Source organism: Calonectris borealis, chromosome 2 (assembly GCF_964195595.1).
Source record: "Calonectris borealis chromosome 2, bCalBor7.hap1.2, whole genome shotgun sequence".
In the NCBI taxonomy this organism is placed as follows: domain Eukaryota; kingdom Metazoa; phylum Chordata; class Aves; order Procellariiformes; family Procellariidae; genus Calonectris; species Calonectris borealis.
The window spans coordinates 95,890,439-95,917,897 of NC_134313.1; the positions used below are offsets into that span (position 1 = coordinate 95,890,439).

The 27,459-nt window shown below is 38.5% G+C and overlaps 1 protein-coding gene across 13 annotated transcripts in view; it reads right to left on the reverse strand.

The window, feature by feature from the left end:
- The window catches only part of LYRM4 (LYR motif containing 4), a 90,820-nt gene that overhangs the window by 33,579 nt on the left and 29,782 nt on the right, over positions 1 to 27,459 (reverse strand). The window contains exons 3-5 of one of the 13 annotated variants that reach the window (XR_012672471.1): positions 12,921 to 13,013; positions 11,648 to 12,122; positions 9,802 to 9,914 (exon numbers count right to left, since the gene is read on the reverse strand). The exons of 4 other annotated variants lie outside the window; for them this stretch is intronic. Coding sequence is in view for 4 of the 9 variants with exons in the window: in XM_075142626.1 (XP_074998727.1) it covers positions 12,860 to 13,013 (154 nt within the window). In the remaining 5 variants the exon portion in view is untranslated. Of the gene's footprint in view, positions 1 to 9,801; positions 9,915 to 11,647; positions 12,123 to 12,859; positions 13,014 to 17,545; positions 17,719 to 22,425; positions 22,639 to 27,300; positions 27,394 to 27,459 lie in introns of those variants that run through there. 8 more of the 13 variants (XR_012672476.1, XR_012672470.1, XR_012672473.1 and 5 more) reach the window with 8 other exon arrangements.

The window sequence follows — 27,459 nt, forward strand, 5'->3', positions numbered from 1 at the left end:
AATAAGGCTTACAGCACATTTTGTATTTTTAGACCTTCTGTCATATAAATATAATTTAGTTTCAATCAGTCACTTCTGTATAAATGTGAAAGAAACAGTTCCCACAGTGAACCTCTGGATTCTACATTAATCATTGCTCTGAAAGACCATTTAATTACAGCAAGAATTAAATACATCAGAGTATTTCCCCAAAATTGTTCTGCATTCTCCCCAGAATTTTCTGCCATGTTCTGTCTTTGTATGAGACCCCTTGTTCCCTACTAACATTCAGGGAAGCTCTGCCTGCAAAATAAGATATGAATGCAGATTTCTGCTATCCAGACTGCCTGGTAACTGTATACACTGGCTACTTCCCGTCCCCAACACCTTCAAAGTGGTTTGCAGGAGAAAATTATAGAAACATGATAATGTCCAAATATTTGCATAAGGAAGATTTTGAAGATTCCTCCAATTTCCTTCTTCTGTATGTTCAATTCATCATCTTACAACGCAGTATGAAGATGCTGACTGGGCTACCCTCAGCTGTAACTAGCTTAACACATCATAGTTTCCCCCAAAAGTTTAAACAGTGAGTGATCCCACAGACCTGTGGACGCTGATGTAAACTTTAAACTTTCAACAACAAAGGACCAAAGGAGACCCAGCCACAAACAGCACGCTTTAGCAACATATTTTCAGAGGATTAAAGAAAAATAAATCCATTGCAACAGGTATATTAGATATTCCTGTTGTTTACCTATGTATTTGGAAAAGAAAGTATCCTGCCCAGTCTTTTTTTGTTGCTTAATTTAAAAAAAAAAACAGAAGTCACCTTCAAAAATATAGAAAGTGAATACGAGTCAGAGGGCCGCTATGTACTTGTACTTTATTAAGCCATTTTGTAGTAACTGAATTACTTCACCATCATGAGCAAAGTTAGCACCAAACTCCCAGGTGGTATCTTTTTTTTAATTCTAATTTTCAATCTAGTATTTTTGCTAGCATCACGGTAACATTGACTAATACAATGTAATTTCATATTAAGGATAATGAAGAGTACGTCAAGTTCTTACAAATCAATTGTTCTTTGCATGAACTTTGTTTTAGCTGTAAACATACAATCGCAAAAAGAAGAAAAACCTCTTTATACACTGGCATGTCTTTAACAAAAGGGATTGCTCTGCTTGGGAATTTTAAAAAAAGTACAGATAATTACTGAATACTGTTCCTATTAGTATGGGTACAATCCCATGAAATGAAACTTTATTGGTTTCTAGCTTTCTATAACAGTGATGTTAAAATAATTTGTTGTCATGCAGAAAACAAAACAACTGCATCAGGTTGGGTTTTACATCACCCACATTTATTAGATTGAGTCTTTCTCTTATGCTACTTCTCTGCCTAATTCCTTGATCCTCAGAGATGCCTTTCCAGACTGAAACCATGAAGTAGTTATACAGCACTGATTGACAGAGTGCTGTTAAACAAGCAGTTTCATTTGTTCAGGGCATTTTGGTTGGGATTGCTCAGCTGTAATGATCCTCTTGACGTAACACTACAGTTCTTAAAAACCACAATTCACTGCCACAGCAGCACTGCTATGCCAACGTGATGACCATTACTGTAAAGAATTCTCCATTAATTTACAATCATAAACAATCACAGGTTTCACTGTAGGCATCTTGTAATGCCACAGCAGATCTCTGAACTTGTTCCCATGAAAATTTGAAGCATATTTTGTTTCAGCCTGCAGAAACCTTTTAGCATCGGTTGCCAAGAGCCATATTATAGCTCCATTAACAGGCGTTTTCTCAGACATCATTAAGGGTTAATACAACTCTACTGCAGAAGGTAAAGCTGACTTAAAACAGCACGTATGTATTCATTGGGCTATGATGCTTTCAAATTTTGTTCATAATAATAAAGAGAATGGGGTAGACTGGGAGGCTTTATTGAAAACTGCTGTTTACTTACAGGCACACTCTATAAAGCAGGCAGCCACTGTTACTACATGTAGAGGATGCAGGAGATCCTCTAAGCAAAACTGAAATCTAAACACAGTAGATGTAGGCCTAGCAATCTCTGAAGTGAAACACAAATGTTCTTGCAGTACTACAAAAACAAATGCACACACGCACAATAACCAACTGCAAAGGATATAAATATTTTTGTAGAGAAAGTGAACCTACTTCTATAAGGGTCACTGGGGATATACATGGTGGTGGCAGCAGATAATGCAACATCAATACCTGTGGTGTAATAACTATAGATGGCTTGCACACCTATTAAAAACTTGGGTGATCATCAGCTAATAGCTCAGTGTTGCTGATGGCTTCAATGGATGCCAGATAACAGCAATGAACAAGAGGTGGGTGAAGGAACACACAGCTCTCCCCATTCTTCAAATCATCTGCCACCCAAAAGGTGATGCAACAGCCTGGGCATCATTAGGAATACCTGCCTGCGTGGACATAACCTATGTGACAGTCATTCCACAGGAGATAATAAATACAAAAAATTTCTCTTACACACGCATCATCAAGGTCAGCAAGCATTTGTCAGGATTCACAGAAAGAACTATATATAACCTGTGCTATCTTCCTTATTCTACATCAAAGCTTTCTGAAGAGGTGTGCAGAACTAGCTTTCTTGTGTACTGGAACAAACAGTTATGCTTTCTACATATATGAGGAACAATATTTTGCTTCTTTGCAGAAGAGCAAAAATAGACTCAAAATGATCATTCAGGGAATTGCCTAATGCAAAGGAGGCACCCTTCAAACCCATTTTGAGAAAACAAAAGCATGGCTGTGATTACTTTCCTCACACGGTAAGAATGACATACACTCTTCTTCATTTTTCCCTCTACATATTTATTTTGGAATACGACTTTTCGTTCCCAGTTTAGCCTTTAACTGCTTCCTAAGTGACAAACGGTGTGGTATGGGGAAAGGAGCTTTACGCTAGACTAAAATTCTCAGCCAGCTTTGCCCTTCCCTGCCTGGCTATATTTACAGCCACACCTTACTGAGTCTTGAGCAATGCTGCAGAAATGCTGCACAGAACTCTTCACTATAATGAGACAGCCTGTTACACCCACCTCAAACAGGGGTAGGTGGCTATGCAAGACATATAGAAGGGTAGCAGCAAACCTCTGTTATAATTCTTGTTATGCCTTTGAGAATTAACTTTTTTTTTAATTTAAAAGAACAAGACATTAAAAAGCCAAAAGCTCTTCCCTCACCCACAAGAAAACACATTCAAATCAGTCATAGTGTCATTACTCACTTGAATCAACCATAATGTTCCAACATGTCCTTCCCTAACTGAAATGTCATCTATACTACGTACTTTAGAACTGAGCATAATAAGTGAGAGGAATTTTTGTACAGCATTAAGGAAAATGTGACCAAGACTAAAAAGGAAGCGATGAAATTCTGACGTCCCTTCCCGAGCTGAGCACTGGCAAAATGCTGCAACTTCCAGGGACATAGCTCCTCCACCTAAATACCAGATTGTAAAGGTATGAATGGTGATTGATGCTTCCTCACCAGCTTAAAAGATTCTGGAGTGAGGATGCAATCAGAAGTTTCTGTGATGGAGCAAGTAAAAGTGACATAAAATGCTTGAAGTCCCTCTGCAAAAGAGAGAGGCAACAGCCTTCTGCGGCATCTGGCTGAAGGCAGGCATGGGAGTATAACTAGTCTTGAATGTAGAGCATGTTATTTTGTCCCTTCTTCCTTCCCATCATAAGCAGCCATGTCCTGCTCTGCTCCAGGTATCTAGAGCTACAGGGGATTCAGGAAATTAAATATTCTATATTTAATAGTCTATATTTAATATTCTATCTTCTATAACTATTTCTGCTGAATGGATTATCTCCCCTACACAGTATAAGGCAGCTGAACTCCTGCACAGCACAGATACTAAATGCTTGTTGGAAACTTGGAACAGAACAACACTGAAGGATAAAGGGTTACCAGCTCTAACACTTGTTGCCGTTAGAATTATTAGTATGGTATTTTACGTTTGACTCTCAGACAATATTAAAAGTCAGAAAATATTTGAGTGGAAAACTGAAGATCTAAATAAGCAAAGAAGAAAACAAAACCACGCATGGAATTAGAAGCCAAAACAAGGCTGAGGATGTTAAGTCTGTACTGAGTATACAAAGTTTTTACTTTTTCACCCTCTGAGTTTGGGGGTAATGGAGTATTTTTAAAAATACTTGACAAGTGCATTTATATGGCTATTTTAAGTTTAAAAACAAACCAAAACCCATCCTCATAACAAATCATACAGGCACAGTATTCTATTAATTCCATTACAGTCATATTGTGAAACAAGTCACCTCTCAAAATGTCTGAAAATAATATTCACACATTATGTGAAATGTGTGATACTTGGCTTTTTGGATTAAGAGATGTAAAATTATTTCAGTTGCTTCTACTTATAAATCATTTCTTTGTTTTTAAAAAGCATGTATAAATAACGCAACACTTCATAGAGCTAAAATTTATTTTCTTAGTTGACAGAACTACCTAAAATAGCTGGCAAGTTTCGTCCTTTGAAGAGATGACTAGTTTCGCGATATGACTGAAATGTATGCTACAGGTTCTCTAATGAACAGAGGAATGAGGGTGGGCTATGAATTTTTTTTATGGACATCACATCTATACGAACACCAAAGACTGATAAACAATCTTTTTCTTTTCAATAACTTGACCTACACGCATTTGCAGTGAGCAAATAGCTTATGCGGAAGAGGGATCTTGGGGTTTCCAGGCAAACAGCATCTGTAGGACAAGTTTGCTAAATGTGGCATCACCCACAGACAGCTCTGTGATGTGTAGGGGTTTGGTGCCTGTGATCTCTGGACACGGAATCAACACGTCCCATGCATGCTTTGGATATTCCCAGCAAGCAGCCAGGTGATCTTGCCTGTTACAAGCAGCAGAGGAAAGACTTACGATGGGCCCCAGGGAGGAAGGAAGGAAGTCACTGTAGGCCACAAGTTGCGATGCCAGAAGAGAACCACATTTTGAGCACTAACAGAGAAGCAATCTGTGAAATGAAAAAACTGGCGCAAACTGCTGCCGCTCTAACAGGGCAGATCAACATTTTGTGCACTGATGGTGCAAGGGGTTGCACTAATGGTAAGTCCAGCAGGATTGGCTGACAGAAGTATGAAGTGCTCTAGCTCCATCTCCTCTGGGAATGATGGAGTTATTCAGCACCAGCTGGCAGGATCAAAGGGGGAGAACAGTGTTGACACATGGAAGAAAGGAACAAGATCCTGCAGTGTTCGTGGTCCTGCTCATCAAGATGGAAGTGAGCTGGAAGAGTGACAAGACCTCTGGTCCTTAAATTTCCTTATTAGAAATGCCTCAGCTTGGGTAAGATCTCAATTTGCCTCAAGGTTTACGAGCCTCATAAGGCAACTTGCAGGGCCATGAGGTCTCAAAGCAAGGCCAGGAAAGAAAAACCCATTCTTGGGATCCATCTTAGCAGACCAAGACTCACTGCAGCATAGGAGGATGCAAGGTCACTTAAGAAAACACCAACCCTGTCACCTTGGTAACCAGCATGAACATGTCTGAGAATGAGCCTGCAGGAGATACCTCTGGCAAGGGAGTGGCGTTTGTGCAGAGACCTAGCGTCAGACAGGCAGCAGGAGTGAGGAGGAGAGAATTGCTCCTCAACTACAAGAAATGGCTGAAAAGGAATAGAAACTGAAAGATCACAGGAGAAAAATCAAAGCAGAATAAAAACAGGAGCCCCCCTGCCCCCAAACCCTAGCTCCAGCCCAGTGCTCTTGAGAGGAACAGCGATGCCCATCAGAGAAATTTTGCTTTGTATAAACTACATCTGTTTATTATTATAGTTACCAACAGGACATTGCTGGTGAATATTTCCCATGGATGACCGCACTTTTAATAATACATATAACAGAATATCTAGAATGCCAAGTTTTGTAATGACCACAACTAAACGTTTTATGTAAAAAACTGAAGAGTAAAAAATAGTCATCCAAAATGCCTGTAACTCTGCTAACACCCTCCTGCAAATATCCACACACCACAGACAACATAACAGTGAGAAAGCTTCAAGCTTGGAATGAAACATCATTGATGGGAGAAAATAAATGGAAAAAGATGTCCTCTTGCTTTTTTCCCCCTTCACTGCTTTGGATGTACACATTGTCAGGCCTTTGAGCTTTGTTTAATTATTTTGTGCAGGGGACTGGAATCCTCTAAGTGTTTATGTGTGCACATGAGAGCGTGAACACATAGCGAAATTCAGTAGCTACACAAACAAGTTAATAGGACTTTTAAACTATTGAACTATTCCTCAGCTTCTACTGTTTCAATTTCTCATTCCTTAAAATGCAATAAATCAATACCAAACCATTAAGCAATTCTGTATCTGCTTCAATAAACAACATTTGATTAACGATAAGAAGAATGTCACGGGATGGTATTACCAAGAAGACCCGTGCAGTGCAATATATTTTATCCGTCCTACTGGAAAAAGATACTGTTTTACTGAGAACAGTCCTGTCTAGCAATGGTAGACCCTCAGAGTGGAAATTCGAGGATGCCATTACTGTATTTGTGACCTGTGTGAGGGCTGCATAGATCTGCTGTTTTTTATCTCCCCCAAGTGGTCAAGCGAGTTTGTAAGTCCGCCTTAGAGAAGCAGCTTCCTCCCTCTCTAAAGCATCTTCTACAGAGTCAGATGAAAAGGCTGGTAGTGGATTAGGAAAAATAAAGCTGAACAAAAATTCGTTGAGAGGGTAGAAAGCACAGGAAACGCCCAGTCTCAAAAGTAACTCAGTTATTCCACATATTCCCATGTAACCCCTAAATTTAATTCCTAACTCCCTTTCCAGCACACAAGTGACTAAACTACAACTTGAAATAGTACCCATGTTTGACAGTTTACAAGTGGGTTTAATCACCTTGGTACAGATTTACTAATAATTTATAATCCAATTTGTCTTTGAAATAACTAATATTTCAAGCACCTGACACAAGAGGTATCTGAACTAGTATAATCTCGTTGCAATTAATAGCCTCAAACCATTCAATTGCAATCTATCACTACTACTCAAACAGCACTGATTACAGTTACTTTCCATTTTTCTTCAATGTCTCCTTTAAATTAGAGTAAATAAGCAGATGGCCTTCACCTTTTTAGTTATATGCATGTTTAAAAAAGTGGTGGAAAGGGTATGGAAAAAGAGGAGGAAATCCTTACTCTTATTTTAGCTATACTCTAAATCTGTTACAAACATTAATGTGGCTGTAGGCCAGTTTAGACAGGATATAAATGACTGTCCTCCACTTTACTCTTTTCTTCAATCATTAAAGTTTACTTAATATTCATGAAAAATACTTTATATCCCTGGAAGCTAAAAGCCTCTCTTTATTCACAGAACAATTACACCTCTGGCTGTATCATAAATTACCTACATTGTCAGGACAACATACTTATAACCTTATCTGGAGGACCAATCCTAGATATGAGAGAAGAGATTTGTTTTCATGCCCAATAATTAGTAAAAATGCTTTGCTGTTTATTTAAGTTATAAAGAGTGCTCTTTATTTATGGTTGTCAAATATTACCAGGATCACTAGAAAATCTTTCAAAGTCAGTGAAAAATTTGAAATAGGGAATTTCCACTGGTGTTTGTGCTTACTGCTCACACACACTGAATTTCCCAAGAGATATATATGCATTTTTGTGATTGATCTTCCCAAAGAAAGGTCTAGCTGGAGGCAGCTGGCTTGGGCTGGGAAAAAGCAGTCACCAAACAGGCATCTTTCTCATTATGACAGGCAAGGGTGGCATTGAAGGTGATATTAAAACACTTTTCTTGCCTTGTCAAAGCTGCCCTTGCAACTGGGATGAAACATGCACAGCCTTCCACAAACTGAAGTTCAAAAGTACATCTTAACTTCTACTTCCATTGGAAAAAAAAAACAAACAAACAAGCAGAGTTTTGTGGAAATGACTTATGAATTACAACTTTGGCTTCAGGTGTAACCTTATGGATCCACTGCTGTTTTATGCCAACTTTATTTTTGATTTCTTATGGCAAGTGCTGGATTCTACAACAGCTAAGACTAAGGAGCTGTTTTAGTCAAATTCCCATTCTCACTCTGCAAAAGTCTTCAGAAAAAATCATGATGTTGATTGAAATTCCAGTGTTTATCTATTCCTAAAGCAGTATTTTCTCCTACAAAGTAAGAGCAAGATCCTTCCTAGATCCAGTAGGGAATACAATAAAGACCCATAAATAAAACCATCCTTTTGATTTAAAAAAGTTTTAAAATATTTTGATCTGAAGAAATAAGGCTAAAACAAATATGCTTATGTCCTGGTTCCGGCTGGGACAGAGTTAACTTTCTTCCCCGTAGCTTGGGGGGTGTGCTGTGTTTTGGGTTCGGTGTGAAAGGAGCGTTGATGGCCCATTGTTGCTTTGGCTGTTGCTGGGTGGTGCTTGCCGGGAGGGGGGAGCACAGCCGGGGTGATGGGCCCAGCTGGCCAATGGGGTATTCTATACCATGTGACGTCATGCTCAGTATAAAAACCGGGTGGGTGGGGCTCAGCCCCCTCCCCGTTCGTGACACGCGGTCGGTGAGCAGTTGAATTGTGCATCGCCTGCTTTGTGTATTCTGTTATTGTTGTTGTTCTCATTGTTATTATTACTGTTCTACTTCGTTTTATTTCAATTATTAAACTATTTTTATCTCAACCCGGGAGCTTTCCTACTTGTGCCCTCCCGATTCTCTCCCCCATCCCACCGGAGGGGGGGGTGAGCGAGCGGCTGCGTGGGGTTTATTCGCCGGCTGGGGTTAAACCATGACAGCTTAAAATTTGAAAGCTGACAAGGAGAGAAATCTCTGCTAAGTACTACTTAAACGTCACTTTCTACACCAAAAATAATCTGTAGCACATATACCAGAGAGCAGTCATATGATTACTTTTAAGAGGGAACAATGGAAATTGTTTGACAAGCATATACCATGATCAAATTAAACATTATTTTCCTGCTTTGCATAATTTACATACACAGAATTTGCTTTTTAAACAATATTGGCATTTGGAATTGTTTATATAACAATAAAAATATGCAACACTACTCCTGCTCAAGTTCCCTAGCTCTTTGTGTATGTATACAATAACGTTATCCTTAGTTCTTTGTAGTAGTTGTTGTAAAGTTTCTTTGTAACCAGTTCCTGTGTAAAAGAATTGAGTGCACAGGTAAAAACCAAAAATAAAGTCCTTAACGCACTACTGTTAAGAGTAGCTTTTAGTTCTGTAAACTAAAAGTCACTGCTGGTGCTTGTTAATACGGTAGTAGAAAAACAGTATTAGCACTGGCAATTCAGGATAGGTTTGCAGCGATTTCCAACCTATGTCAACTGTCCTTCCCGGCCTTCAACCTTAAGAAAAAACAAATTTGAACAGCAGTGGTCAAACACCACTAAAGAGAACAACCACTGGATCTCACTTTGTTCTCATTGCTCACAAGCTGAGTAACAGCTGCCCTTTGTGTATCAGACACACAAAAGAAAGACAGACCTAATTCTTAACCAGCTGCGTGCCCCAGGATGCACTGTACAGGGGACTTCATGCCCACCATACAACGAATACTGGTCCATGGAACTGGCTGCACAAACGGTAAAGCGGGTAAGTGGCTTTTTAATATTATTATATTGCGCATTTCTCCTATGTAAGTTTTACAATGTATCTGTATACTGACTGTGTATAACTTAAAAGCTGTGCAATATAATAAAGAAAAATGCCACTTACCTGACTTTCCATAATTTGGTCTACAAGAATTCAGTCTCACTAGTATGCTAAATATTGGGATGTCATAGGAGAGCAAAGAATCAGTCTTTTGACAACGAAGAATGTCATGTAGCCTAAAAAAAAATTACGAAGGGTTTTTGCTTCTCTAAAGGAAAAAACAGACTATAGTAATTTTTCTGTTAAGCCAATCATGTAAGTTTTCCTTCCAATGAAACAGAAGGTGTTTCTGCCACTTTCTACCACTCTTTCACAGGTGTTTCTGCCACTCTGCATACCATTTCTATACTCCTTCAAAAGGAATCCACTAATTTTTCCTAAATGTGTTTCCTAAACGTGATTTCTCTGTTGATAAATATAGATACCTCCAATACAGACACATAAATAGACTTTCTAAGTCTATTTAAACCATATTCAGGGGCACGAACAAGGGTAAGAAAGTTGGAGGAATTTCATAGTCAGACACAGAAACTTACTGTCAATAACCAAAATAACTGTTTCTAAAACTACAGAAAAATTTACTGCAGCTTTACAAAACTGTTTAAGTGTTCAATCAGGCTTACATAGTAAGAATAAAAAAAAACCCTGGATTTAGAGAACGCACCAGGCCTGCAGGTGTCTTGACGCAGCATAAGTAGAATTAATGAAAACATGACTTAAAATGAGCAGGACAAAAAAAAACCCTAACAAAAGCAAACAAAACCAAAAAAACCTACCAAATTCCAGAAAACTGAATTGCAGTGTGCTATCAATAAAATTTACACATGAAAATTTGTTTAAAAAAATAAAAATCACTTACCCTTTACATACACACAATACAAAGAGATTTACTGGAATACTGATATATAAAGTAACAGTGAACACTCTAAGATCCTCTTAGTGAAATGAAAGCTGAATTGGTGGGAAAAAAGTAGGTTCAATTTTCTGCAGAGGTATAGCATACTTTACTTGTACTCAATAATCAGACTAGACAGATACCTAATGCCCAAGTCTACAGCATCCTTTGATAAGGTGTAAGGAAACCTCAGGTACAGAACATTGTATGGAGGCAAAATTCAGCCGCCTTCTGACTGAGCTCAACTGAAAGCCAGCTTTACACGTGAGATCAATAAGAAAATGGACAACATTTCTAGCCTGACGCTATCTGTGCAGTGGTGATTGTAAGATACTGTTGATTCTTCCAAAATAACAGTATGGTTTACAATGCTTTAATTTCCTTCTTATTCCCAATATCTCCAATTCAAATAAACAGACCTCTATCATGTAAAACTGGGTTAGTTGGTTTTTGGGGTAGACTATAGCAATACATTTTCCTGTGACATTACATAGTATTCCAGTTAACATTTCTCGACTCCTGCATGAAGTCCCTTTTTGCAAAGATACGTGCTAATGAAATAACAAAGGTTGAACTTCAGGTTCATGTACAATTCTACACAAATTCACAACAGAACTAAGAATAAAATATTACTCAGTATTAAACAACCAGAAAACCCCTGTTGTGCCTCTGTAATGTCTGGCCAAAATCTTTCTGCATTTGGTGCTTTTCAACAGTAATCAGGAAATTCATTACCAATGCTCACAAGTTTTTAGAATAACTTGCTAGGTGTCTATTGCTTATTAGGGTTTCCATCCCCAGAAGCTTAATGGGAGCAGAACTCAAAACTGAGGAAGGACAAAATAGACTTGAATTTCTTCACAGATTACATAGGAACTAAAACAAACTCTTTAGGACCCTTGAGAACAAATTCAAAACTCACATGAACTTTAAATCCAAACCACTGTAGCTCTCCAAAGCAAAGTTGAAAATCTAAAAGACATTTCCTAAAAAAAAAAAAAAAATAATACTCACAGCACCCAACACCAAAAAGCGTCTTCATGTTAAACAAGCCTTAAACCATCTTTGTCATATATGCAACTGAAGAACTACCTGTTTTAAAAAGGGAGAATCCAAGACAACAGGTAAAGATAAAAAGGATAAATGATGTTCTACATCGCCAAAGTTTGTGGCAAAACCAGAATTAAAAGGTGATTTTTCTAAACTTCTGTTCCTTGAAACTAAACACTGGATTATCTCACAGCCTTTGCAAGCTCCTTAGATATCCAAAAAAGAACATGCATAAATATACAACACTTTCCCACTCAGCTATAGGCCAAAGGGATTACATTATTTTACCCTCGCAAAGTTTCATTAATATTACTTAAATGTTTTCTTTCATCTCAGGAGAGACCTTCTTTCCAGTGTCATGTTCTTCACATTCATTCTTTAGCCATGGCATTGCTCCCCATGCATCCTCTTCTTGGTGACTACCATGTAGTATAGGTTACTGCAGAAACATCTATAATCAATCTAAAGTTGAGTCACAGGAGCATGGTCCTTACACGTGGGTTTCAATCTTTCAAATGAAAAGACTATGCCAACAACTATTTGTACCACAGGGGAAAAATCTCAAACTGTTTATTAAGAAGCATGTTACAACAGCACCTTTTTGTTGCCTTATAGTAAGTGCTCAAAGACAGCTTTGAAAGAAATCTGTTCCCATGAGAAAGGGCTATACAGCAAACACACAACTCTCTCTTAGAACGCCTTTGAAAATTCTGGGGAGAAGAACACATTACACGCCTTAGCCATTGTTTTCCAAAAGACTTCTGATGAAAAGAAATGCTGAGTTTAGCTAATGGTTAAAACAATCACATACTAGCTCTAATAATTTGTTAAAGATCTTATTAAAAAAACCCAAACCCACAAAACACTGAAAACAACAACAAAAAAACCCCTACCACATATTTTAGATAGAAAAGGTAATCTGAATCTTCCACAATACTCCTACCAAAAAAATCACTACCAAAAGATCACTAAACACTGCAAGACTATTAAGTATTTTGGACTTATGCTTCTAGGTCTCAAGGAGGCTGCAAGGTGGAGCTGTCATGAGGGGGAATTTTCTTCCTCCCTCTGACGTGGTCCCTGTGAGAACAAGAAGTTCATCTCTCAGGGAGTCAAGGAAGAGCAGTCCATCTGCAAAATACAAGGTGGTACTGGCATCCTCTTCATCCTTCCCACCTGTGCGTGGTACGAGACTTTTGCATCCCAGGCCCAAGCCCTGGGATACAGAGACCCTCACCGGCTCCAACTGTAGAGTAACTCCTTGCTCCTCCTTCCCTCCAGAGAAGTGCTGGAGAGGGCAGGTGTGGGACCAGGACAGGAGCGCAGCCTCCTGCGGGGCAGGGAAGCAGAAACATTGTCAAGGTGGGCTGAGCAGCACCCTGAATTGCACAGAGTCACTGCCTCGTAACTTTGGTATCATTCAGTGTCACATAAAGTTAGAATTGGTTTGCTGCCTATCTTGGTAGTCTTACCTTCTGCTACGTAACTGTAAGCTTCTTGCATTTTAGTTCAATTAGTAATGAATGGTAGAAACAAGCCAAAATAACTGTGTGTTGATACCTACAGCACAGGACAGTCTGTAACAAGAACAGACTAAATGTTCCTAGAAACCAGAAGTTTAGTGCATTTTTGTACTTACTACAATATTAAGGAAATGCTTAATTCTAAATATACAGTACCATAAATCCAAACAAATCTTTGAAAGGTGATTTTTTCATTCCTGCCATCCCAAAATCTCCTGATGCTTTCACAACCACAGATAAACAAAAACAGCGAATTTTCAAACAGGTCAATACCTCCAAAACCTGAATCTCAGCTAAAACCCAGTGGAAAATTTTTGCAATAAACATGTTTCTAAAAATGGTCCAATATATCAACATACTACAGCACAGATTTTTACTAAGGGTGTGAGTTTTTCTCAATGGGATATTGGAAACTGCATTTCAGCATCATTTTAGTCACAGTCTCCTGAATGTGATAATAGAAAACAGGAACATTAACGCAAGAAATGTCATCAACTCCTTCTCCTCTTCTCAGGTTTTCCGGCACTTGAAGCGTGTTGTTACCTTCCTTGATCAAAAACCAATACAAATGTGACCCGGAGACATAGACTGGCAGAATGGCCGGTTGGATCAGGGCAGATGTGGCTCCATATTTCAGGACTAACAGCCCTGTCTCTTAGAGAAACCTTCTTTTGACCACAAGCTGCTCTTCTACTTTTTTTTTCTTTTCTTTTAAAACATGGATTGAAGGATAATAAGGTTTAAGATTAAGGTTTAAAATAATCTGGAGATGGATGAGCACATACATGGAGCACCCAAAAGAAAGGATAGCACAGCACTACCCAGAGTCATTTACGATATGAGCAGAATTGCAAGAGCAACTCCAGTGGAGATAAAACCTCTGCGTGCAGTCTTCTTCATGATGAGCATTGAACGTGCAAAAAGCATGTGAAATGTTTACAGCTTTGTTTGCTTTTTACCTTCTGATCAATCTTGGGATTAACAATGATGCCATGAAACCAAAGGTCTTCCAATATCTGCCCCAAACCCCAGCATTTCCAAATCAGAAATACCTGCAATTGATTCTTTTAATATTGGATTATTTCCAGAACAGATATTGCTTCAATGGATCTCAGTGACATAGAATTTACACTGTCCTCTCAATGTGATTGCTACCAGCTGCCCCGCTTATCCAATACTACGAAAAAAACACCCAAATAGAAATCTGAAATGCCCCCATTATTACTCTGAAGAAATGGCACTGAAAGATTCTTTGTGTTAAATCAGGAGATCAAGCTCTCAGTTCTTCCAAAAACTTTAGATGGGACTGGGAAGTATTTCATGTTTTTTACTACAAAAGAATTCTGACCTGATAGGTTCACAGTAGTAAGCTGTTCAACACCATTCTTAAGAGATAGAGAGTAGTGAAGAGAGGAACACTTATAAGGAAGTGTAACAATACCACAGGTTAAAACGTCAGATTGAAAAACCAAGTCTTTGTAATACCACATTCAAATCTACTTTTGGAAGATTTTGGAAGACTTCACGTCTCTGTGACTGAAAGTTTGGAAGTTTGAAAAGTTTGGAAAACAAATTCCAGATCCTACCATTGTGTGATGTAGATTCTGATCTTTTCAAAGCATAGTCTAACTACTAATTATAGTAGGAACTCTCACACACAAATGCTTCATTATTTAATTTACAAAGCAACGATCTGATCATGTCTCACAATGATTCAGAGCAACGTTAACCTGTCTCAGAAACTGCAAGCTCAAACTACAGCAGGCTTTTGAATCAAGCTTTTTGAAGTGTTTCAGGTCAGTAACATCATTTCATCTCAGGACCATCCTGCTTTTAAAGTAGCTGCGTTGCATCTCTGGTGCCGGAAATTAGTTCTCTCTGGCAGCAGCAGGAAATAAAAATTGTGTATGTCAGAAGTAAAAAGCAATGAGCAGTTAAGGATCAGGACTGACCTCCCTCCACATGCCTGCATGTTGGCTAGGAGAAACTCCACACACTGCAGAAGTGACGGTTTTTATCACTGAAGTTCATCAAGAGTGGCGGCACTGCGGTATACATCCTACCAGCACCATACGATGCATGGCTAAGAGTAGACATCAAGAGCAATTAAAAATAAAAGAAGAAGAAATGATGAGCAATAAGAAACTGGGTGAAACGTTATGACTAAAGTTCATCATCTGTTGTTTTTTAATTACTGAAGTAGACTTAGCACAGGTATGCAAGCAACACCAAGCAGTATCAAAACTGCCCACATGCCATGGGGTAGCCCAGATCAATTCTGCTTGCCGTGGAGGTTGAAGGTGGGCAGCATACAGCTGCATGCATCTCAGAACTGGAATTGCCTTTGTAAAACATCTTTTGTTACTCCTCGTTTCCAATCAATCGCATGTGGGCAAGAGGACATATGCAGCTCAAATATCTATGCCAGTAATTTTCTTCTGTACAGAGGCTGGCTTGTTTGGCAGCAATGAATGCCATGGGCAGAGAACTGTAAATGTCTGCATGTGGCTGGAGATGCACAAAAAATACTCTGTGCATGACACTTTAGGTGAGAAATTGTGGGCCCTGGGGAAAGACAGATCGCAAGGGGAAGATGGTGGACCAGGAGGGTGAAGACGGGTATGTGTGAAGCCAGATGTGGATACCAGGCAGAAGCATTTAGCTACGGCCAGGTTGGTCCTTTGAAACTGCAAAGGCCTGAGCTACAAGTTATGCTGAGGTAGGGGAACGTGAATTAGCACTTTGTGTCCGCAATCAAGAAAAACATATCTAGCCCCACACCTAAAAGACCCAAAATACTAATCATGTGATCTAGTTACAATGTTTTAAAATACCTCTTCATTTGTTAAAAAGGACCAGCCATGATGTACACAGCTCCTAACACGCCACCATTACAAACAGAAACTCGACATTTTAGACAGCAGGTCTGATTGGAAAAAGGAGGAAGTTGCCTGTAGAAACTTAGCGTACAGCTAGTGCAGCTCACCAGAGTTGATACTGCAGCTGCACTGACTGAGTCTCTCATAGTCACGTGGAATTATATGGAGACCCATGATCACAGCACTCCATATTTACATTTATTTACTGTACTGATCTACTTCCAACACAGTAGTAACAGATCTACCAGTAGTATGCTAAGCATAAATTTGCATTCGTACAAGAAACGTCACATTAACAATGCTGTTCTGAAAGTCACGTTGCAAAGGAAGATTGGTATTAATCTACAAGTGCAGGACCCCAAATACATATGCCTCACTGTGATGAGCTGCAATTTGTCATTTTTTTATGAAACATAGGACAGTGGGTATTCAGCGTCTCTCCCCAGCCACCTAAGAGAAACTCCTTTAGCTGTACATCTATTCCACAACCCTAAAAGCACCAAGCCAAAATGAACTAAGCATTGCATGTTTAGGAATATCAACTTCTAATCACTTAGAGGCTGAATCTAATGCATAAAGGTTGGATGAGAATTAAGGAAAGGAAATACAAGCCCCCAATTATTCTGCAGTAAGACAGGCTATGCTTTTATTCCCTTTGTTGAAGAGACTCAGAAAAGCATTACTATAAAAACATGTTAAAACGAGAAGCAAATGGCATTTAAAACAGCTTCACCTCCTACTTAGGGTAGACCTGAGAGCAAGCATGTAGGAAGGAGAGTGCTTGAAGTAAGAAATAAAAGCACAGTATCTGGCACTTCACTGCAATAATATTATCAGCCTGCTGAGAGCAATTACAATAGCACAGACAGCACTTGCTTTATTGTGACCTTATTGAATTAAATAGAGGAAAAAAACTCAGAGATTCAGCAGGGAATTTATTAGAAAATTTTAATGCCAACTTAAATCTGATCCAAAGGCCTCAATATTAAAGGTCATATCCATTACTATATGGTGGGAAACTGTGGATCTCTCTGATCCTATGTTTCACCCATTCTCAGTTTTGTTTTCTTTTGTAAGAGTAGGTCAGACTCTCCTTCTCTCAGCTTTGCAGCACTCTGTATTAGAGGTACAAGACTGCTATTTACATTTTAAAAAGCCTTAGCCAGCAAGTCAAATAAAGAACTCCGGTATTACTTTCAATGAAAAGTTGAAAATGAAAACCAAAATCAAGCAGCACTGACGAAACTAGTGTGCTATACAGCTGGATTTTACCACCTTATGTGGATGTATACAAAATACGTAACCTGATCTTCACTGAATTATCTGCCACTACTTCCAGATCAACTGTCACCATGACAGGGAAGAGAGTCAGGTATGAACTGACTACTGACTTGCACAAAATGGTAAAAGCTGAGTAGTGTTTTTAAAAAACGAATTCTTAACTCTAGATCATTGCAAACCTTTGAAATTGGAAGTACCATCACCGAAGTCTGATCAACTGAGCTTCAAAGGCTCCTTGTTTGTATGTCAGCAAGCACAACGGTGGCAATGGTTACTGGGTACTTCTTCAAGCCCCATCATTCCCCTACACAGAGCTTTCAGCTTTACAACAGGAGATGCACATGCTAAGTACCTGTGAAAAATACAAAGTGCACTGTGTAGCTCATTAATTACTCCCTGAAGGAAGCATTCCCCGCAGATTTGCAGGATAGCTACGTGAAATTACTCTTCTTTTAGCCGAAGATTTTAGGAAAGAAAAACATAGATGGCCTGTACTTTACCAAAAGATGAAAAAGACCACGAGTACTTTTACATTGTGTTGATTTTTTTCAAATATGAAACTGTATTAGAGGGAAAAAGCTCATGGTTTTGAATGCTTATGTAATTTTGGAGCTTATATTCTAGTGATTTCTAGAGTACCTTGAGCTCTTAAGCGCCCATATTAGTCAGCATAAATGTGTGAACACAAGTCCGGATGCTTGCTATCAATCTGCTCAGGTATGCTCTGAACAAAAGAGCCATCCTCTCTTTTCAGCCTATAAGAATATACATTATGGATATGCATTACACTCCTTACTTTCTCAGTAGCCTCAGTATTCACTTGATGTAGGATATCTGAGGAGAGGAAGAAGGTTAAAAGACAAGTTTCTTGTACCAGGCTCACTTAGGTTTCAAAATATATGCCACCTGATGACCTGGTAACAGCAATTTCAGTCTTCCTCAAAAGTACTGGAAAACCTGGCAATTGAACTAGTTTAACCTACCGTTCAGGCTATGCTGGCATTAAATATATTTTTGGAGGACAGTGCATGAAAATAATCTTTTCTGAACTTAATTCAGACAAGATTTTACATTCTTCATGCTAACAGCCAAACTAAATTTAGTTTCATGTACGTCTCGGGTATCTTAGCAGGTTTGAAACCAGAAGGGCAAATACAATTTGAACGCCACCGAAAGGTCAGCACTTCTTAAAGACTTGTGTTCACACATTCATATGCTGATCCAAGCTTACCATTCTAGACATGGATGCAAATGACCTCTAGCTCAGGACCTGCACAGCAGTGTCTGGGCTCACATGCCATATCAGGACGCCTGCTTTTGAAACTAATATAACTTATTCACATAAGCACCCTACTGCAAAGCTCTCTACATGCAACATGAATGTACTTAATCCGCCATGCTAAAGAAAGTGCCTATGGTTTTGTCTTTGAATTGCTTTACCCTTCACAAAGAGATTGATTACATATCCTTGCTTTAATGCGATTTAATTTGGTAACCACTGTCATTTTGTTCATTAGATAGCTGTGTCTTATCAGTCTTGTCTCACTCAAAAAAGGAAGGAGAGGCTTAATTCATTACTTTTAACATTTGCTAGAAGTCAACAAAATGGCTGCTAGAGTAAAGCTGAAACATTTAATATTTTAATTTGTCTTTTCATCTAAAAGCTAGCCTTGATGTTAGAGTACAGACATCTTAGTTTTGTACACTGACAACAAAATCTCTGGGTCTGATTCTTTTTTTTTTAGGACCCGGGCAACATATGATTTCTTCAGTTAGTAAGAAGAGGATAGGAATTACAGAAATAGAAATTTCAATCATGACACTGGGTAGGATGGCATCAGGCTTCATACTAGTGTTTAACTCACCTGTTTGCCAGCCATTTTTCTCTCACACAAGTTCAAAGAAGTGAAATAAAAACTATCAATCAATTAACATAGTTTTCAACTAACAGTATCTTATTTGAAATACAGAGAAATATAGTATTTTAGAATTCTAAGCTAGAGTACTACGTGAAGATGAAGCCAGGATGGAGAACAAGAAAGGCAAGAGGAATGGGACATGTCTGATCTTGAATTGCTCAAATGACAGGGAACTCTGTTACCTGCATCAAGATCTGGATGTTTAAATCAGTCCTTTTGTTTCCTAGGACTGTGACCCTGGCGAATTTTTTACTCACCCCTTGAAAAAGGGGGTTTGTTATCATCAGGTATATAAATATTCTTTTCCTATTGTTTCAACTGATTGAAGAGGTTAGTCCTATTAATTCTCCAGCTCTTCCAACTCCTCACCTGTTGTTCTTTCCCAAAATAAGCATTTATTTTTCTAATCTCATTTTCAACTTAAGCAAATGGTGTATCTCTAACTCTACGTAAAATACTATTTAATTCTACAGCATTTCAGATAACAACTAATTTAGTCAACAGTTCCTTCTACAAGTAGCATTGTAAAATTAGGCCCTATACAGTAAGATATTAAAATAATTAATTTTATATCATATTTGACTTTAACAACATTAATGACTTTTATCTGAATTTTTGTATGTATATGTATGTTTACTTGAAAAACTGCAGTTCTCCTTTAGGAACTCAATTAAAAAGACAAGTAAAATTGCAAAACCCACAAATAGCTGCTTCCCTGCTTCTCACTTTTCCTATCCTGCTGTTCACACTGGCTCTCACTTAACTAGAAAATAACAGCATTAACTATTAAGTCTTTCTTCACTGCTCATTAGGCAGGGTTTTTAATTCTTATATTGTCTTCGGTGTGGCCCATAAAACATGGTAAGACTGACACAAACAATGTGGTCAGCATCCTGCCAGTTTTCTGTCTAAGCAGATTTTCTTCTCCAGTCTACTGCTACTTGGATCTAAAAGGGACAGAGAAGAGAGCAAGGTAGATGATAAAGGGATACCTACTGAGATAGACAGTGTTGTAAGACTAGGAATATCACGCTTTAATTCCTGCTGCAAGCATATTTTGGGAACCTGAGCAAATAATTTCGTTCCCTATGCACCAAAGTCTTTAAATATATGCTTAAATTTAAACAGAAGTAGCCTCCTTCATTTCCACCTCAATATCTTAAGGACAGGCATGTGGTGAAATGCACAGTTAAAATCAGGGTGCCTTGACCTCCCAGAACTCACTGCTATTTCTGTAAAGGAGCAGTAGTACTAGTAATTCTCTCTGCCCTCTGCCTTGCTTGTACAGCTGAGAGAAGAGAAACAGTCTCAGCCCTGACAAGTCTCTTGGGATGGCACAACAAATGTACGTGTACTGTCATACTCACAAAATTATTAGTAATAAAACTAGCACTTTGAAAAGACTTACCTCCTTTTTTTACCCATAAAGCATACCATACATGTGGTAAAGGTATTTTACTGTCAATGGGTTAGTTTTTCAGTATTATTCTAAAGCACGACTTTGCATACCAATTTTTTCTCCTCTTCCCCCATGAACATACATACAATCATTTAAAAGCAATTTACAACATGTCAAACTGCTTAAGGAGACTCTTAAAAATCTAATGTATGAAGGTAACCATTGGCATGATTTATTATTGAAGTTCCACTGTTATAACTTGACAATTAAGAAATATTGATAAATGTAAACACATTATTGATGTCAATTAAAAAGCACGAGATTGATTAACCTCCCAGAGGTACACTGGCATAAGCAGTTAGAGAGTAATCACCCTCAATAAGTATTCACTATTGACAAATGTGCGCAGAAATTAGACTGCTGTGAGACAAAAAGTACTTTCAATTAAAATTAAGATTATTTGAACACATAACCAAAGCATTGGGTCAACAACAAAATCAACAGAATTACAAACAAGATCTGTATTAATGTGAAAGGCTAAGTGATTAGGTCACATAATGCTCTCATTAACCATACACTCGGATGAAAATGTGGTTAAAAATTACCAAAGCAACTGCTCAGCAAGTGAATTATGCTCATAGAAGAAAGACTATGAACGTATTATTTAGCCACTACACTGCAATATTCATAACTGCCCTGGTGAGGGACAAGACCTCGTTTACAGGATAAACAGCAGATCTTTGTTTCAAAGTATGTATTTATGTACATTCTACAGGTGACCAAATTATAAAGGTGAACTCAAATCTCTGCTTAGTAATGGTTCACTTCCTGCAAAGCAAACAGCCTAGAAAGGACGTTCAGGCTTTCCCCCCGAAAGGGGGAAGCATACATCTGACACACCCCGGGGAGAATAACTACAGGAATCAGTCAATTTGTGATTTAAATGTGACTGGAAGAGTTTGGGCTTCTTTTTTCTTCTTCTTTTTACTTGCTTTCAGAATTAATGTACTGGCATAATGCCTGTCACCAAGATGAAGGGCACTGCAGCTATAGCTTTTAATGGCCAAAAAAAACCCAGGCTCACCTCAGAAAGCACAGAGCTAAAGACAGCAGCAATGCACCAGTACCAAGGAGACTGCGTAAACACTAATTAAACTTCTCTCTACGCTCTTGTCTAGAAAACAGTTTTCCCTGCTTAAACTTCCAAGGGCTGAATCAGACATGCTGATATCGGAGTCTAGCAACTTTCTTCCCTAAAGCTTGGCCTTCACCACAACTTCATGGATCAAACACATTTCCCTCAAATACAGGCAGCTTACTACAGAGACACTAGACAGAATCAAAATTACTGCAAAAAAGATAAATTTGAAACATAACATGTCAATGATAAAGCTTCTTTGTTTGAAAGAGCTTTATGAGAAGGACACAAATATGTTTATGTTTATTGTCAAAATAAAACTAGATCACTGTGAATTTACCTGGCTGCAAATTCAGTCAACTGGTATTAGTGAGAGGGACCATGTTTGGTGCTATGCTAAACCACAGGGGTATTCAATGGACCCCCAGAGTGGACCCCCAGAAGATTACAATACATGCAGACACACCAGACACAGAGGACCATGACAAAGGCTTCTTCTTTCTTTTTTTTTTTTGAAGTAACTGTTTCTTTCAGATTTTTATTAAATAACAGTTAATGTTGGTGGGGTTTATAAACAGGTTTCATTTTGACAAGCAATTTTAAAACAAGAAAAGAACTGGTACCTTTGCAACTGGGATAATGGAAGAGTTTTAGTGACTGAACCAACAGAAGAAGCATGAAGATAATAAGATGGGGAAATAAAAAGCACTCATGAAGCCAGATTCTTGGAGCAAAAAGGACAAATAGAGCTCTTTGCAGGCTGGCCTTATGCTGAGAACGAAGACAAGAATAAATTCTTTACACTTGACAAACTATCTGTGGAAGAAACAAAAAAAGGCATCTGATTTAGAGTGGCAGGGGAAGATTTTACATACTGTATTTTCAATGTGCTGAGGGGAGAAGCATGGCCATCTGAAAGGCCAGAAAAGAATGCAAGTAGCTTAAAGAGGAGCTAAAACGCTCCCCCTTCCCTTCGTTAGCTGTAAAGGGAAAAACTGTAACTGTAATATGCTGAGAGACTGATGACTGAGCATGGGGGGAGAAAACGTCATCAAAAAAACCATTGTACCACAGCTACAGGACTAGGTGACTTGTTGGATAGCGAGGGTGTCAACACCGACATCATCATCCTGAATTACAGACGGCAGTTCAAGGGCAGCAGTACACAGTCCTGGGGATCTGAGGCACCAGACAAACGTGCCAAAGCTCCTCCTGGAAGGAAGTGTGCCTGCTCAGCGGCGGTGCCATTGAACCTGACGCTGTCTCCTTTCAATAAGCAGTACAAAATCAGGAAGGAAAGTTTTCTCAGCAAGGAAAGCAAAATAAAACAATAACAGATTAAAAGGCAACCAACAAACTGTGGAAGATCAAACCAGAGATCACTGTTGTAATAACAGCACTGTTGTCTCTCTTACTTTTTTCAGAAGTCCTCAAAACAGCAATTCCCTTTCATTTCCTCAAGGTCTAGCTGTACTTAAAGCTGGCTTACCCTATGATAACACCACTGAAAAGGGACGCTCAGGAGAGATCTATGTTCTGGTGTGAACGTAAGTCACAATATATACGCAAGGCTTTTACAAGGTTATACGTTTCATAAATAACACACAAAACTGCCATACTTCTCTTTTTCCTATTCAGTAAAAAAAGAGATTCTCCACAAATGTTCTGCTCTGCAGTAGACACCACACAGCAAGACAGACAGAAAGCTGCTCAAAGGTTAATATACTTTAATGCTAGAAACTCAATCTTCAAACCCTTCCCTCAGCTGGCACCAACACAAACCAGATTGCCAGGCATTAACTCAAGATCACACAGTCAGATTAGAAACATGGCAGAAGTCAGCTGAGCTGCGATCAAAACTACCAGCACTTATTTCTACCTTCCCTCTCTTGGCAATATTTTGTATTTATACTAGGACACACATGCACTTGCTGTTACTCCCCTCAATTGGAAGAGGCCCCCTTGAAGTTTTGTTGCAACAGCCACCCCTATGAACCATATTCATTTACACACTGGGCAGAAGCAGTTGAGACTGTTTGGTTGAGACACCAAACACAGGAAAGCAGAAAGCATGAAGGGGCAAGTGGCAGATGAACACATCTCCCTGAAAACGTGAGCTTTCCTTGCTTCTGGAGCTTTCTTCAGCACAGACTGGTTCAATCAGTGCTGCTAACTGTTTCAAGAAGCTACTGACCAGCCAGGCTGATGAAACTTACTCTTTTCCATGTGGAAGTTTACACCTAGCATTTACTTGATCGGATGCGACATACTGCCACACCAAATTGCTCACTCGAAAGTAAGTCTTCTCCTGTCCTTCAGACAGCCCTCCTCTGTGCATAACATCAGATGCTCAGACCTCTGGATGCGTTATATAACTACTTATTATTTATGATAAAGCCCCAACCTCACTGGATTAGCCACTGAATACATGAAACAAAAATAATGACAGCTCTTTATGACAGATAACGAAAGTATTTTAAAAGCAGCTGCCAACACTCAACAGTCTATTTTTTTTTTAGGAAAGGTTACTGCATACATCAAATGATGTGTTTTACACTAAGGCTCTTGGATCAGAAAGACAAAGCCTCATTCTACCTCTGAATCGCCTTTGCTTGTAGCCTAAAGGTTACTTTCAATGCAGGGTCTACTTTGGTATTTAATATTGCAGGCAGAACTTGCCACTTGTAATTTAGTCAGCAGGGCAAGCTGAAAATACAATCTTGCTCTCCATCAGGAGAGTTAAATGAAAGCCTAAGGAGTAGCACGGCTCTGGAGACTCACACAGGTGTAACCTGGAAAGCCATGGCACCTGAAGACAGGTAAAATGTCTGTTATACTTCCTGCGCATTCAGATGCTAGAAATTAAGCTGATATGACAGCTCTGGGCTTTTGGCATCTGTCACAATATTGCTTATCTCCAAAGCTATCCTACATGCCAAGATGAAAAAGCTATTTGAAAAGGCTGGCCGAAGTGGACCTCACTGCTAACGTGTCGTGAGAAGGGCACCTGGGTTTCTGTTCAAATTTACCAAACCTTTTTCAAAGTCACTCCTATTACATTTTTTTCTTTGTTCCTTCTCCCGTTCCCTCCCCCCCCCGCCCCCAAATCTTATGGATAGGTACTGGACACAAATGCATTTACTCTCATACTAGAATACAAAACTCACTAGAATACAAATGGCTCTGAATTTAACGCCTCCCCATTTCAATTTCAATTTCAAGCTTTTTCTTGTTTACTAAAAGACAGGTATTATCCATCCTATGTTATACCTTCCCCCACCTGCATCTGTGTCTCTTTCCAAGTAAAGAACACTGAAACTTAAGGTATGTTAAGGATTTCTGTTGCTTTCTTGATCATATTCTTCCTTGTAGGCCACTGTTATAAAAGAAGAAATATACAAATGTGTATTTCTTGAGTTATGTTTTCAAATCACACAGAAAGTAAGTGCAACTTGAACATAACAAATAGGATTTAAATGACCTTGAGGAAAAAAAAAATCTAAAAATATCACCCCAAAGAGCTTTGGAATTAAAAAAAAAAAAATCCACAGAAAAATCCCCCCAATGCCTTCTAAAAACCAAAGTCAGCTGATTTAAATTCAGTGTTTGGCTTTGCCACAAGCTTCCAGCATAATTTCGGTAAATGCATGTAGGGAACCAATCAAGTGAGAACTCGTGATCTGCTAAAGCAATTAAAAACTGACTACCAGTATTGCAACAGGCTAGGAGCAAGAGAAGTGCAAGAGGCTTATGCCAACCATTTGCTAAATTCTAGATGCTACTGCAAGTATTGAGAAGTGTATAGATGCTTGATTACCTTCAAAACTGATACCATGCAGTGACTTGATAAAACTCTTTTAATAAAATCTTTGTCCATTGTTTGATTATGCCATTCACTTCCTGCTCTTCTTCTGCGAATGAGGCATTTGAAAACTCTTTCCTGCGTCTACACTTGCTTTAACAAACTAAATGGCTCAAGAGGTAGGAATACTTCTCTCTGTGCATAATATTGGCTCTACCCTGGTTGGAATGTGTAGGTGCAACTGTAATAAATAGAAATATATGACACTAGTAAAAAAGCAGCAAGCTTCCAAGGACACTCCTCTTAGATAAGAACTGTAAGTCTATAAACTTTTGTAGAAAAATAGGTATTTGCCATTGTGAAGCTGAAAAAAAAACCAACCAACAATTCAAGGAGCTTCTCAAGAAAAGCAGTAAATTAATCTGTGATTTTAAAACTTCCTTGCAGTGACAAACTTGATAAGACGAAACCATATTAGAACTCCAACATAACTGGCTGCCAACAGGAAAACGCAACTTGCCAATATCATATACTTTCCTGAACAGTAGTGTGGGTGCTGCACCCTGTACTCAGAGTGCTTAAAGAGCTTTTCCAGCTATTCTTTCCTCTTGGCTTCAAAACTGCTGCTAACATAATCAAATACATTATACAGTATTTTGCAACTTTCTTACATATTCATAAAAACTAGGCAGAAATATGACTTGTAGCCTGAAACTAAAACTACTAATAAGAGTTTTCATAATGAACCTTCTCCTGTTAAGGGCATCCAGCTACAGTGCTTTGCAGTATAAACACACATATCTTCAGATACACAGAGTATTTCCTGAAGGTTGAGAAGTTCCTTGAGACAGTCAATTCCAATGTCACTCACAACTGTGTAAACTGGTACCAGTCCCCTGAATGCTCCACAGTATGTTTTCAGTCCAGAAATACATACACCTTGGCATTTACTAATTTACCTGCTATTGCTGCAAATCAATTACAGGATTACTAGAACTGAACTATGGAAAACAATGGGAGTATTTGCTGATAAAGCCACAAAGGATGAGCAATAAAATCCAAAGCAGATCCAGTAAACTAAGGTACTTCTACCTTTTGTTTTTTAGAGTAACTATAATTGAAGTTGCTTGTCTTGCTAATATTTATTAAACATGCTTTAATATTTATACTATTTTGATTATATGCTTCCTTATGCTGTGGCTATATTATTACCAGTTCGTAATAATATGCAGTCTGTATTAGTACATTCATTCATTATCATTTCCACATCCATTCAACTGTTACTTGAATCTACGATATTGCTAAGATGAGATACTGCTAATGAACGCCTCAAGAAGGCACAGTACCTGGCTACACACAGCTGCACTGGCAACTTTGCTTGCTAAAAAAAAAAGATCCAGAAGAACTGTTCAACTGTTCTTATTTTACACAAATTTCAGAAAAAGACCATACTAATTATTTTTATTAGAAATGGCAAATATAGAGAAACACAAGAATATGAGACTGAAACCTCACACTAAGTATGACGGGCTTTTATCAATGCATAGTCATGAAGCATTTCATTAAAAGAAACGGAGCTAAAGTGACTATAATCAATGAATATTGCAAGGATTAGAATGTACTTACAACATGCTGCAAACATGAAAAATGCTTCAAGAACTCAATACTTATCATTATCAGTGTAACCTTTTTAAGAGAGTTCTCACACTTTAAAACCACGTTCCTTCATTCTTCTACACATCTGAAGGGAACAGTAAGAGAGGTCAAGCCTGAGGAAGAACAAAACTCAAACTCAAAAGAAAAGTTCATCTGATCCCTTAGAAAATGCCGATAAT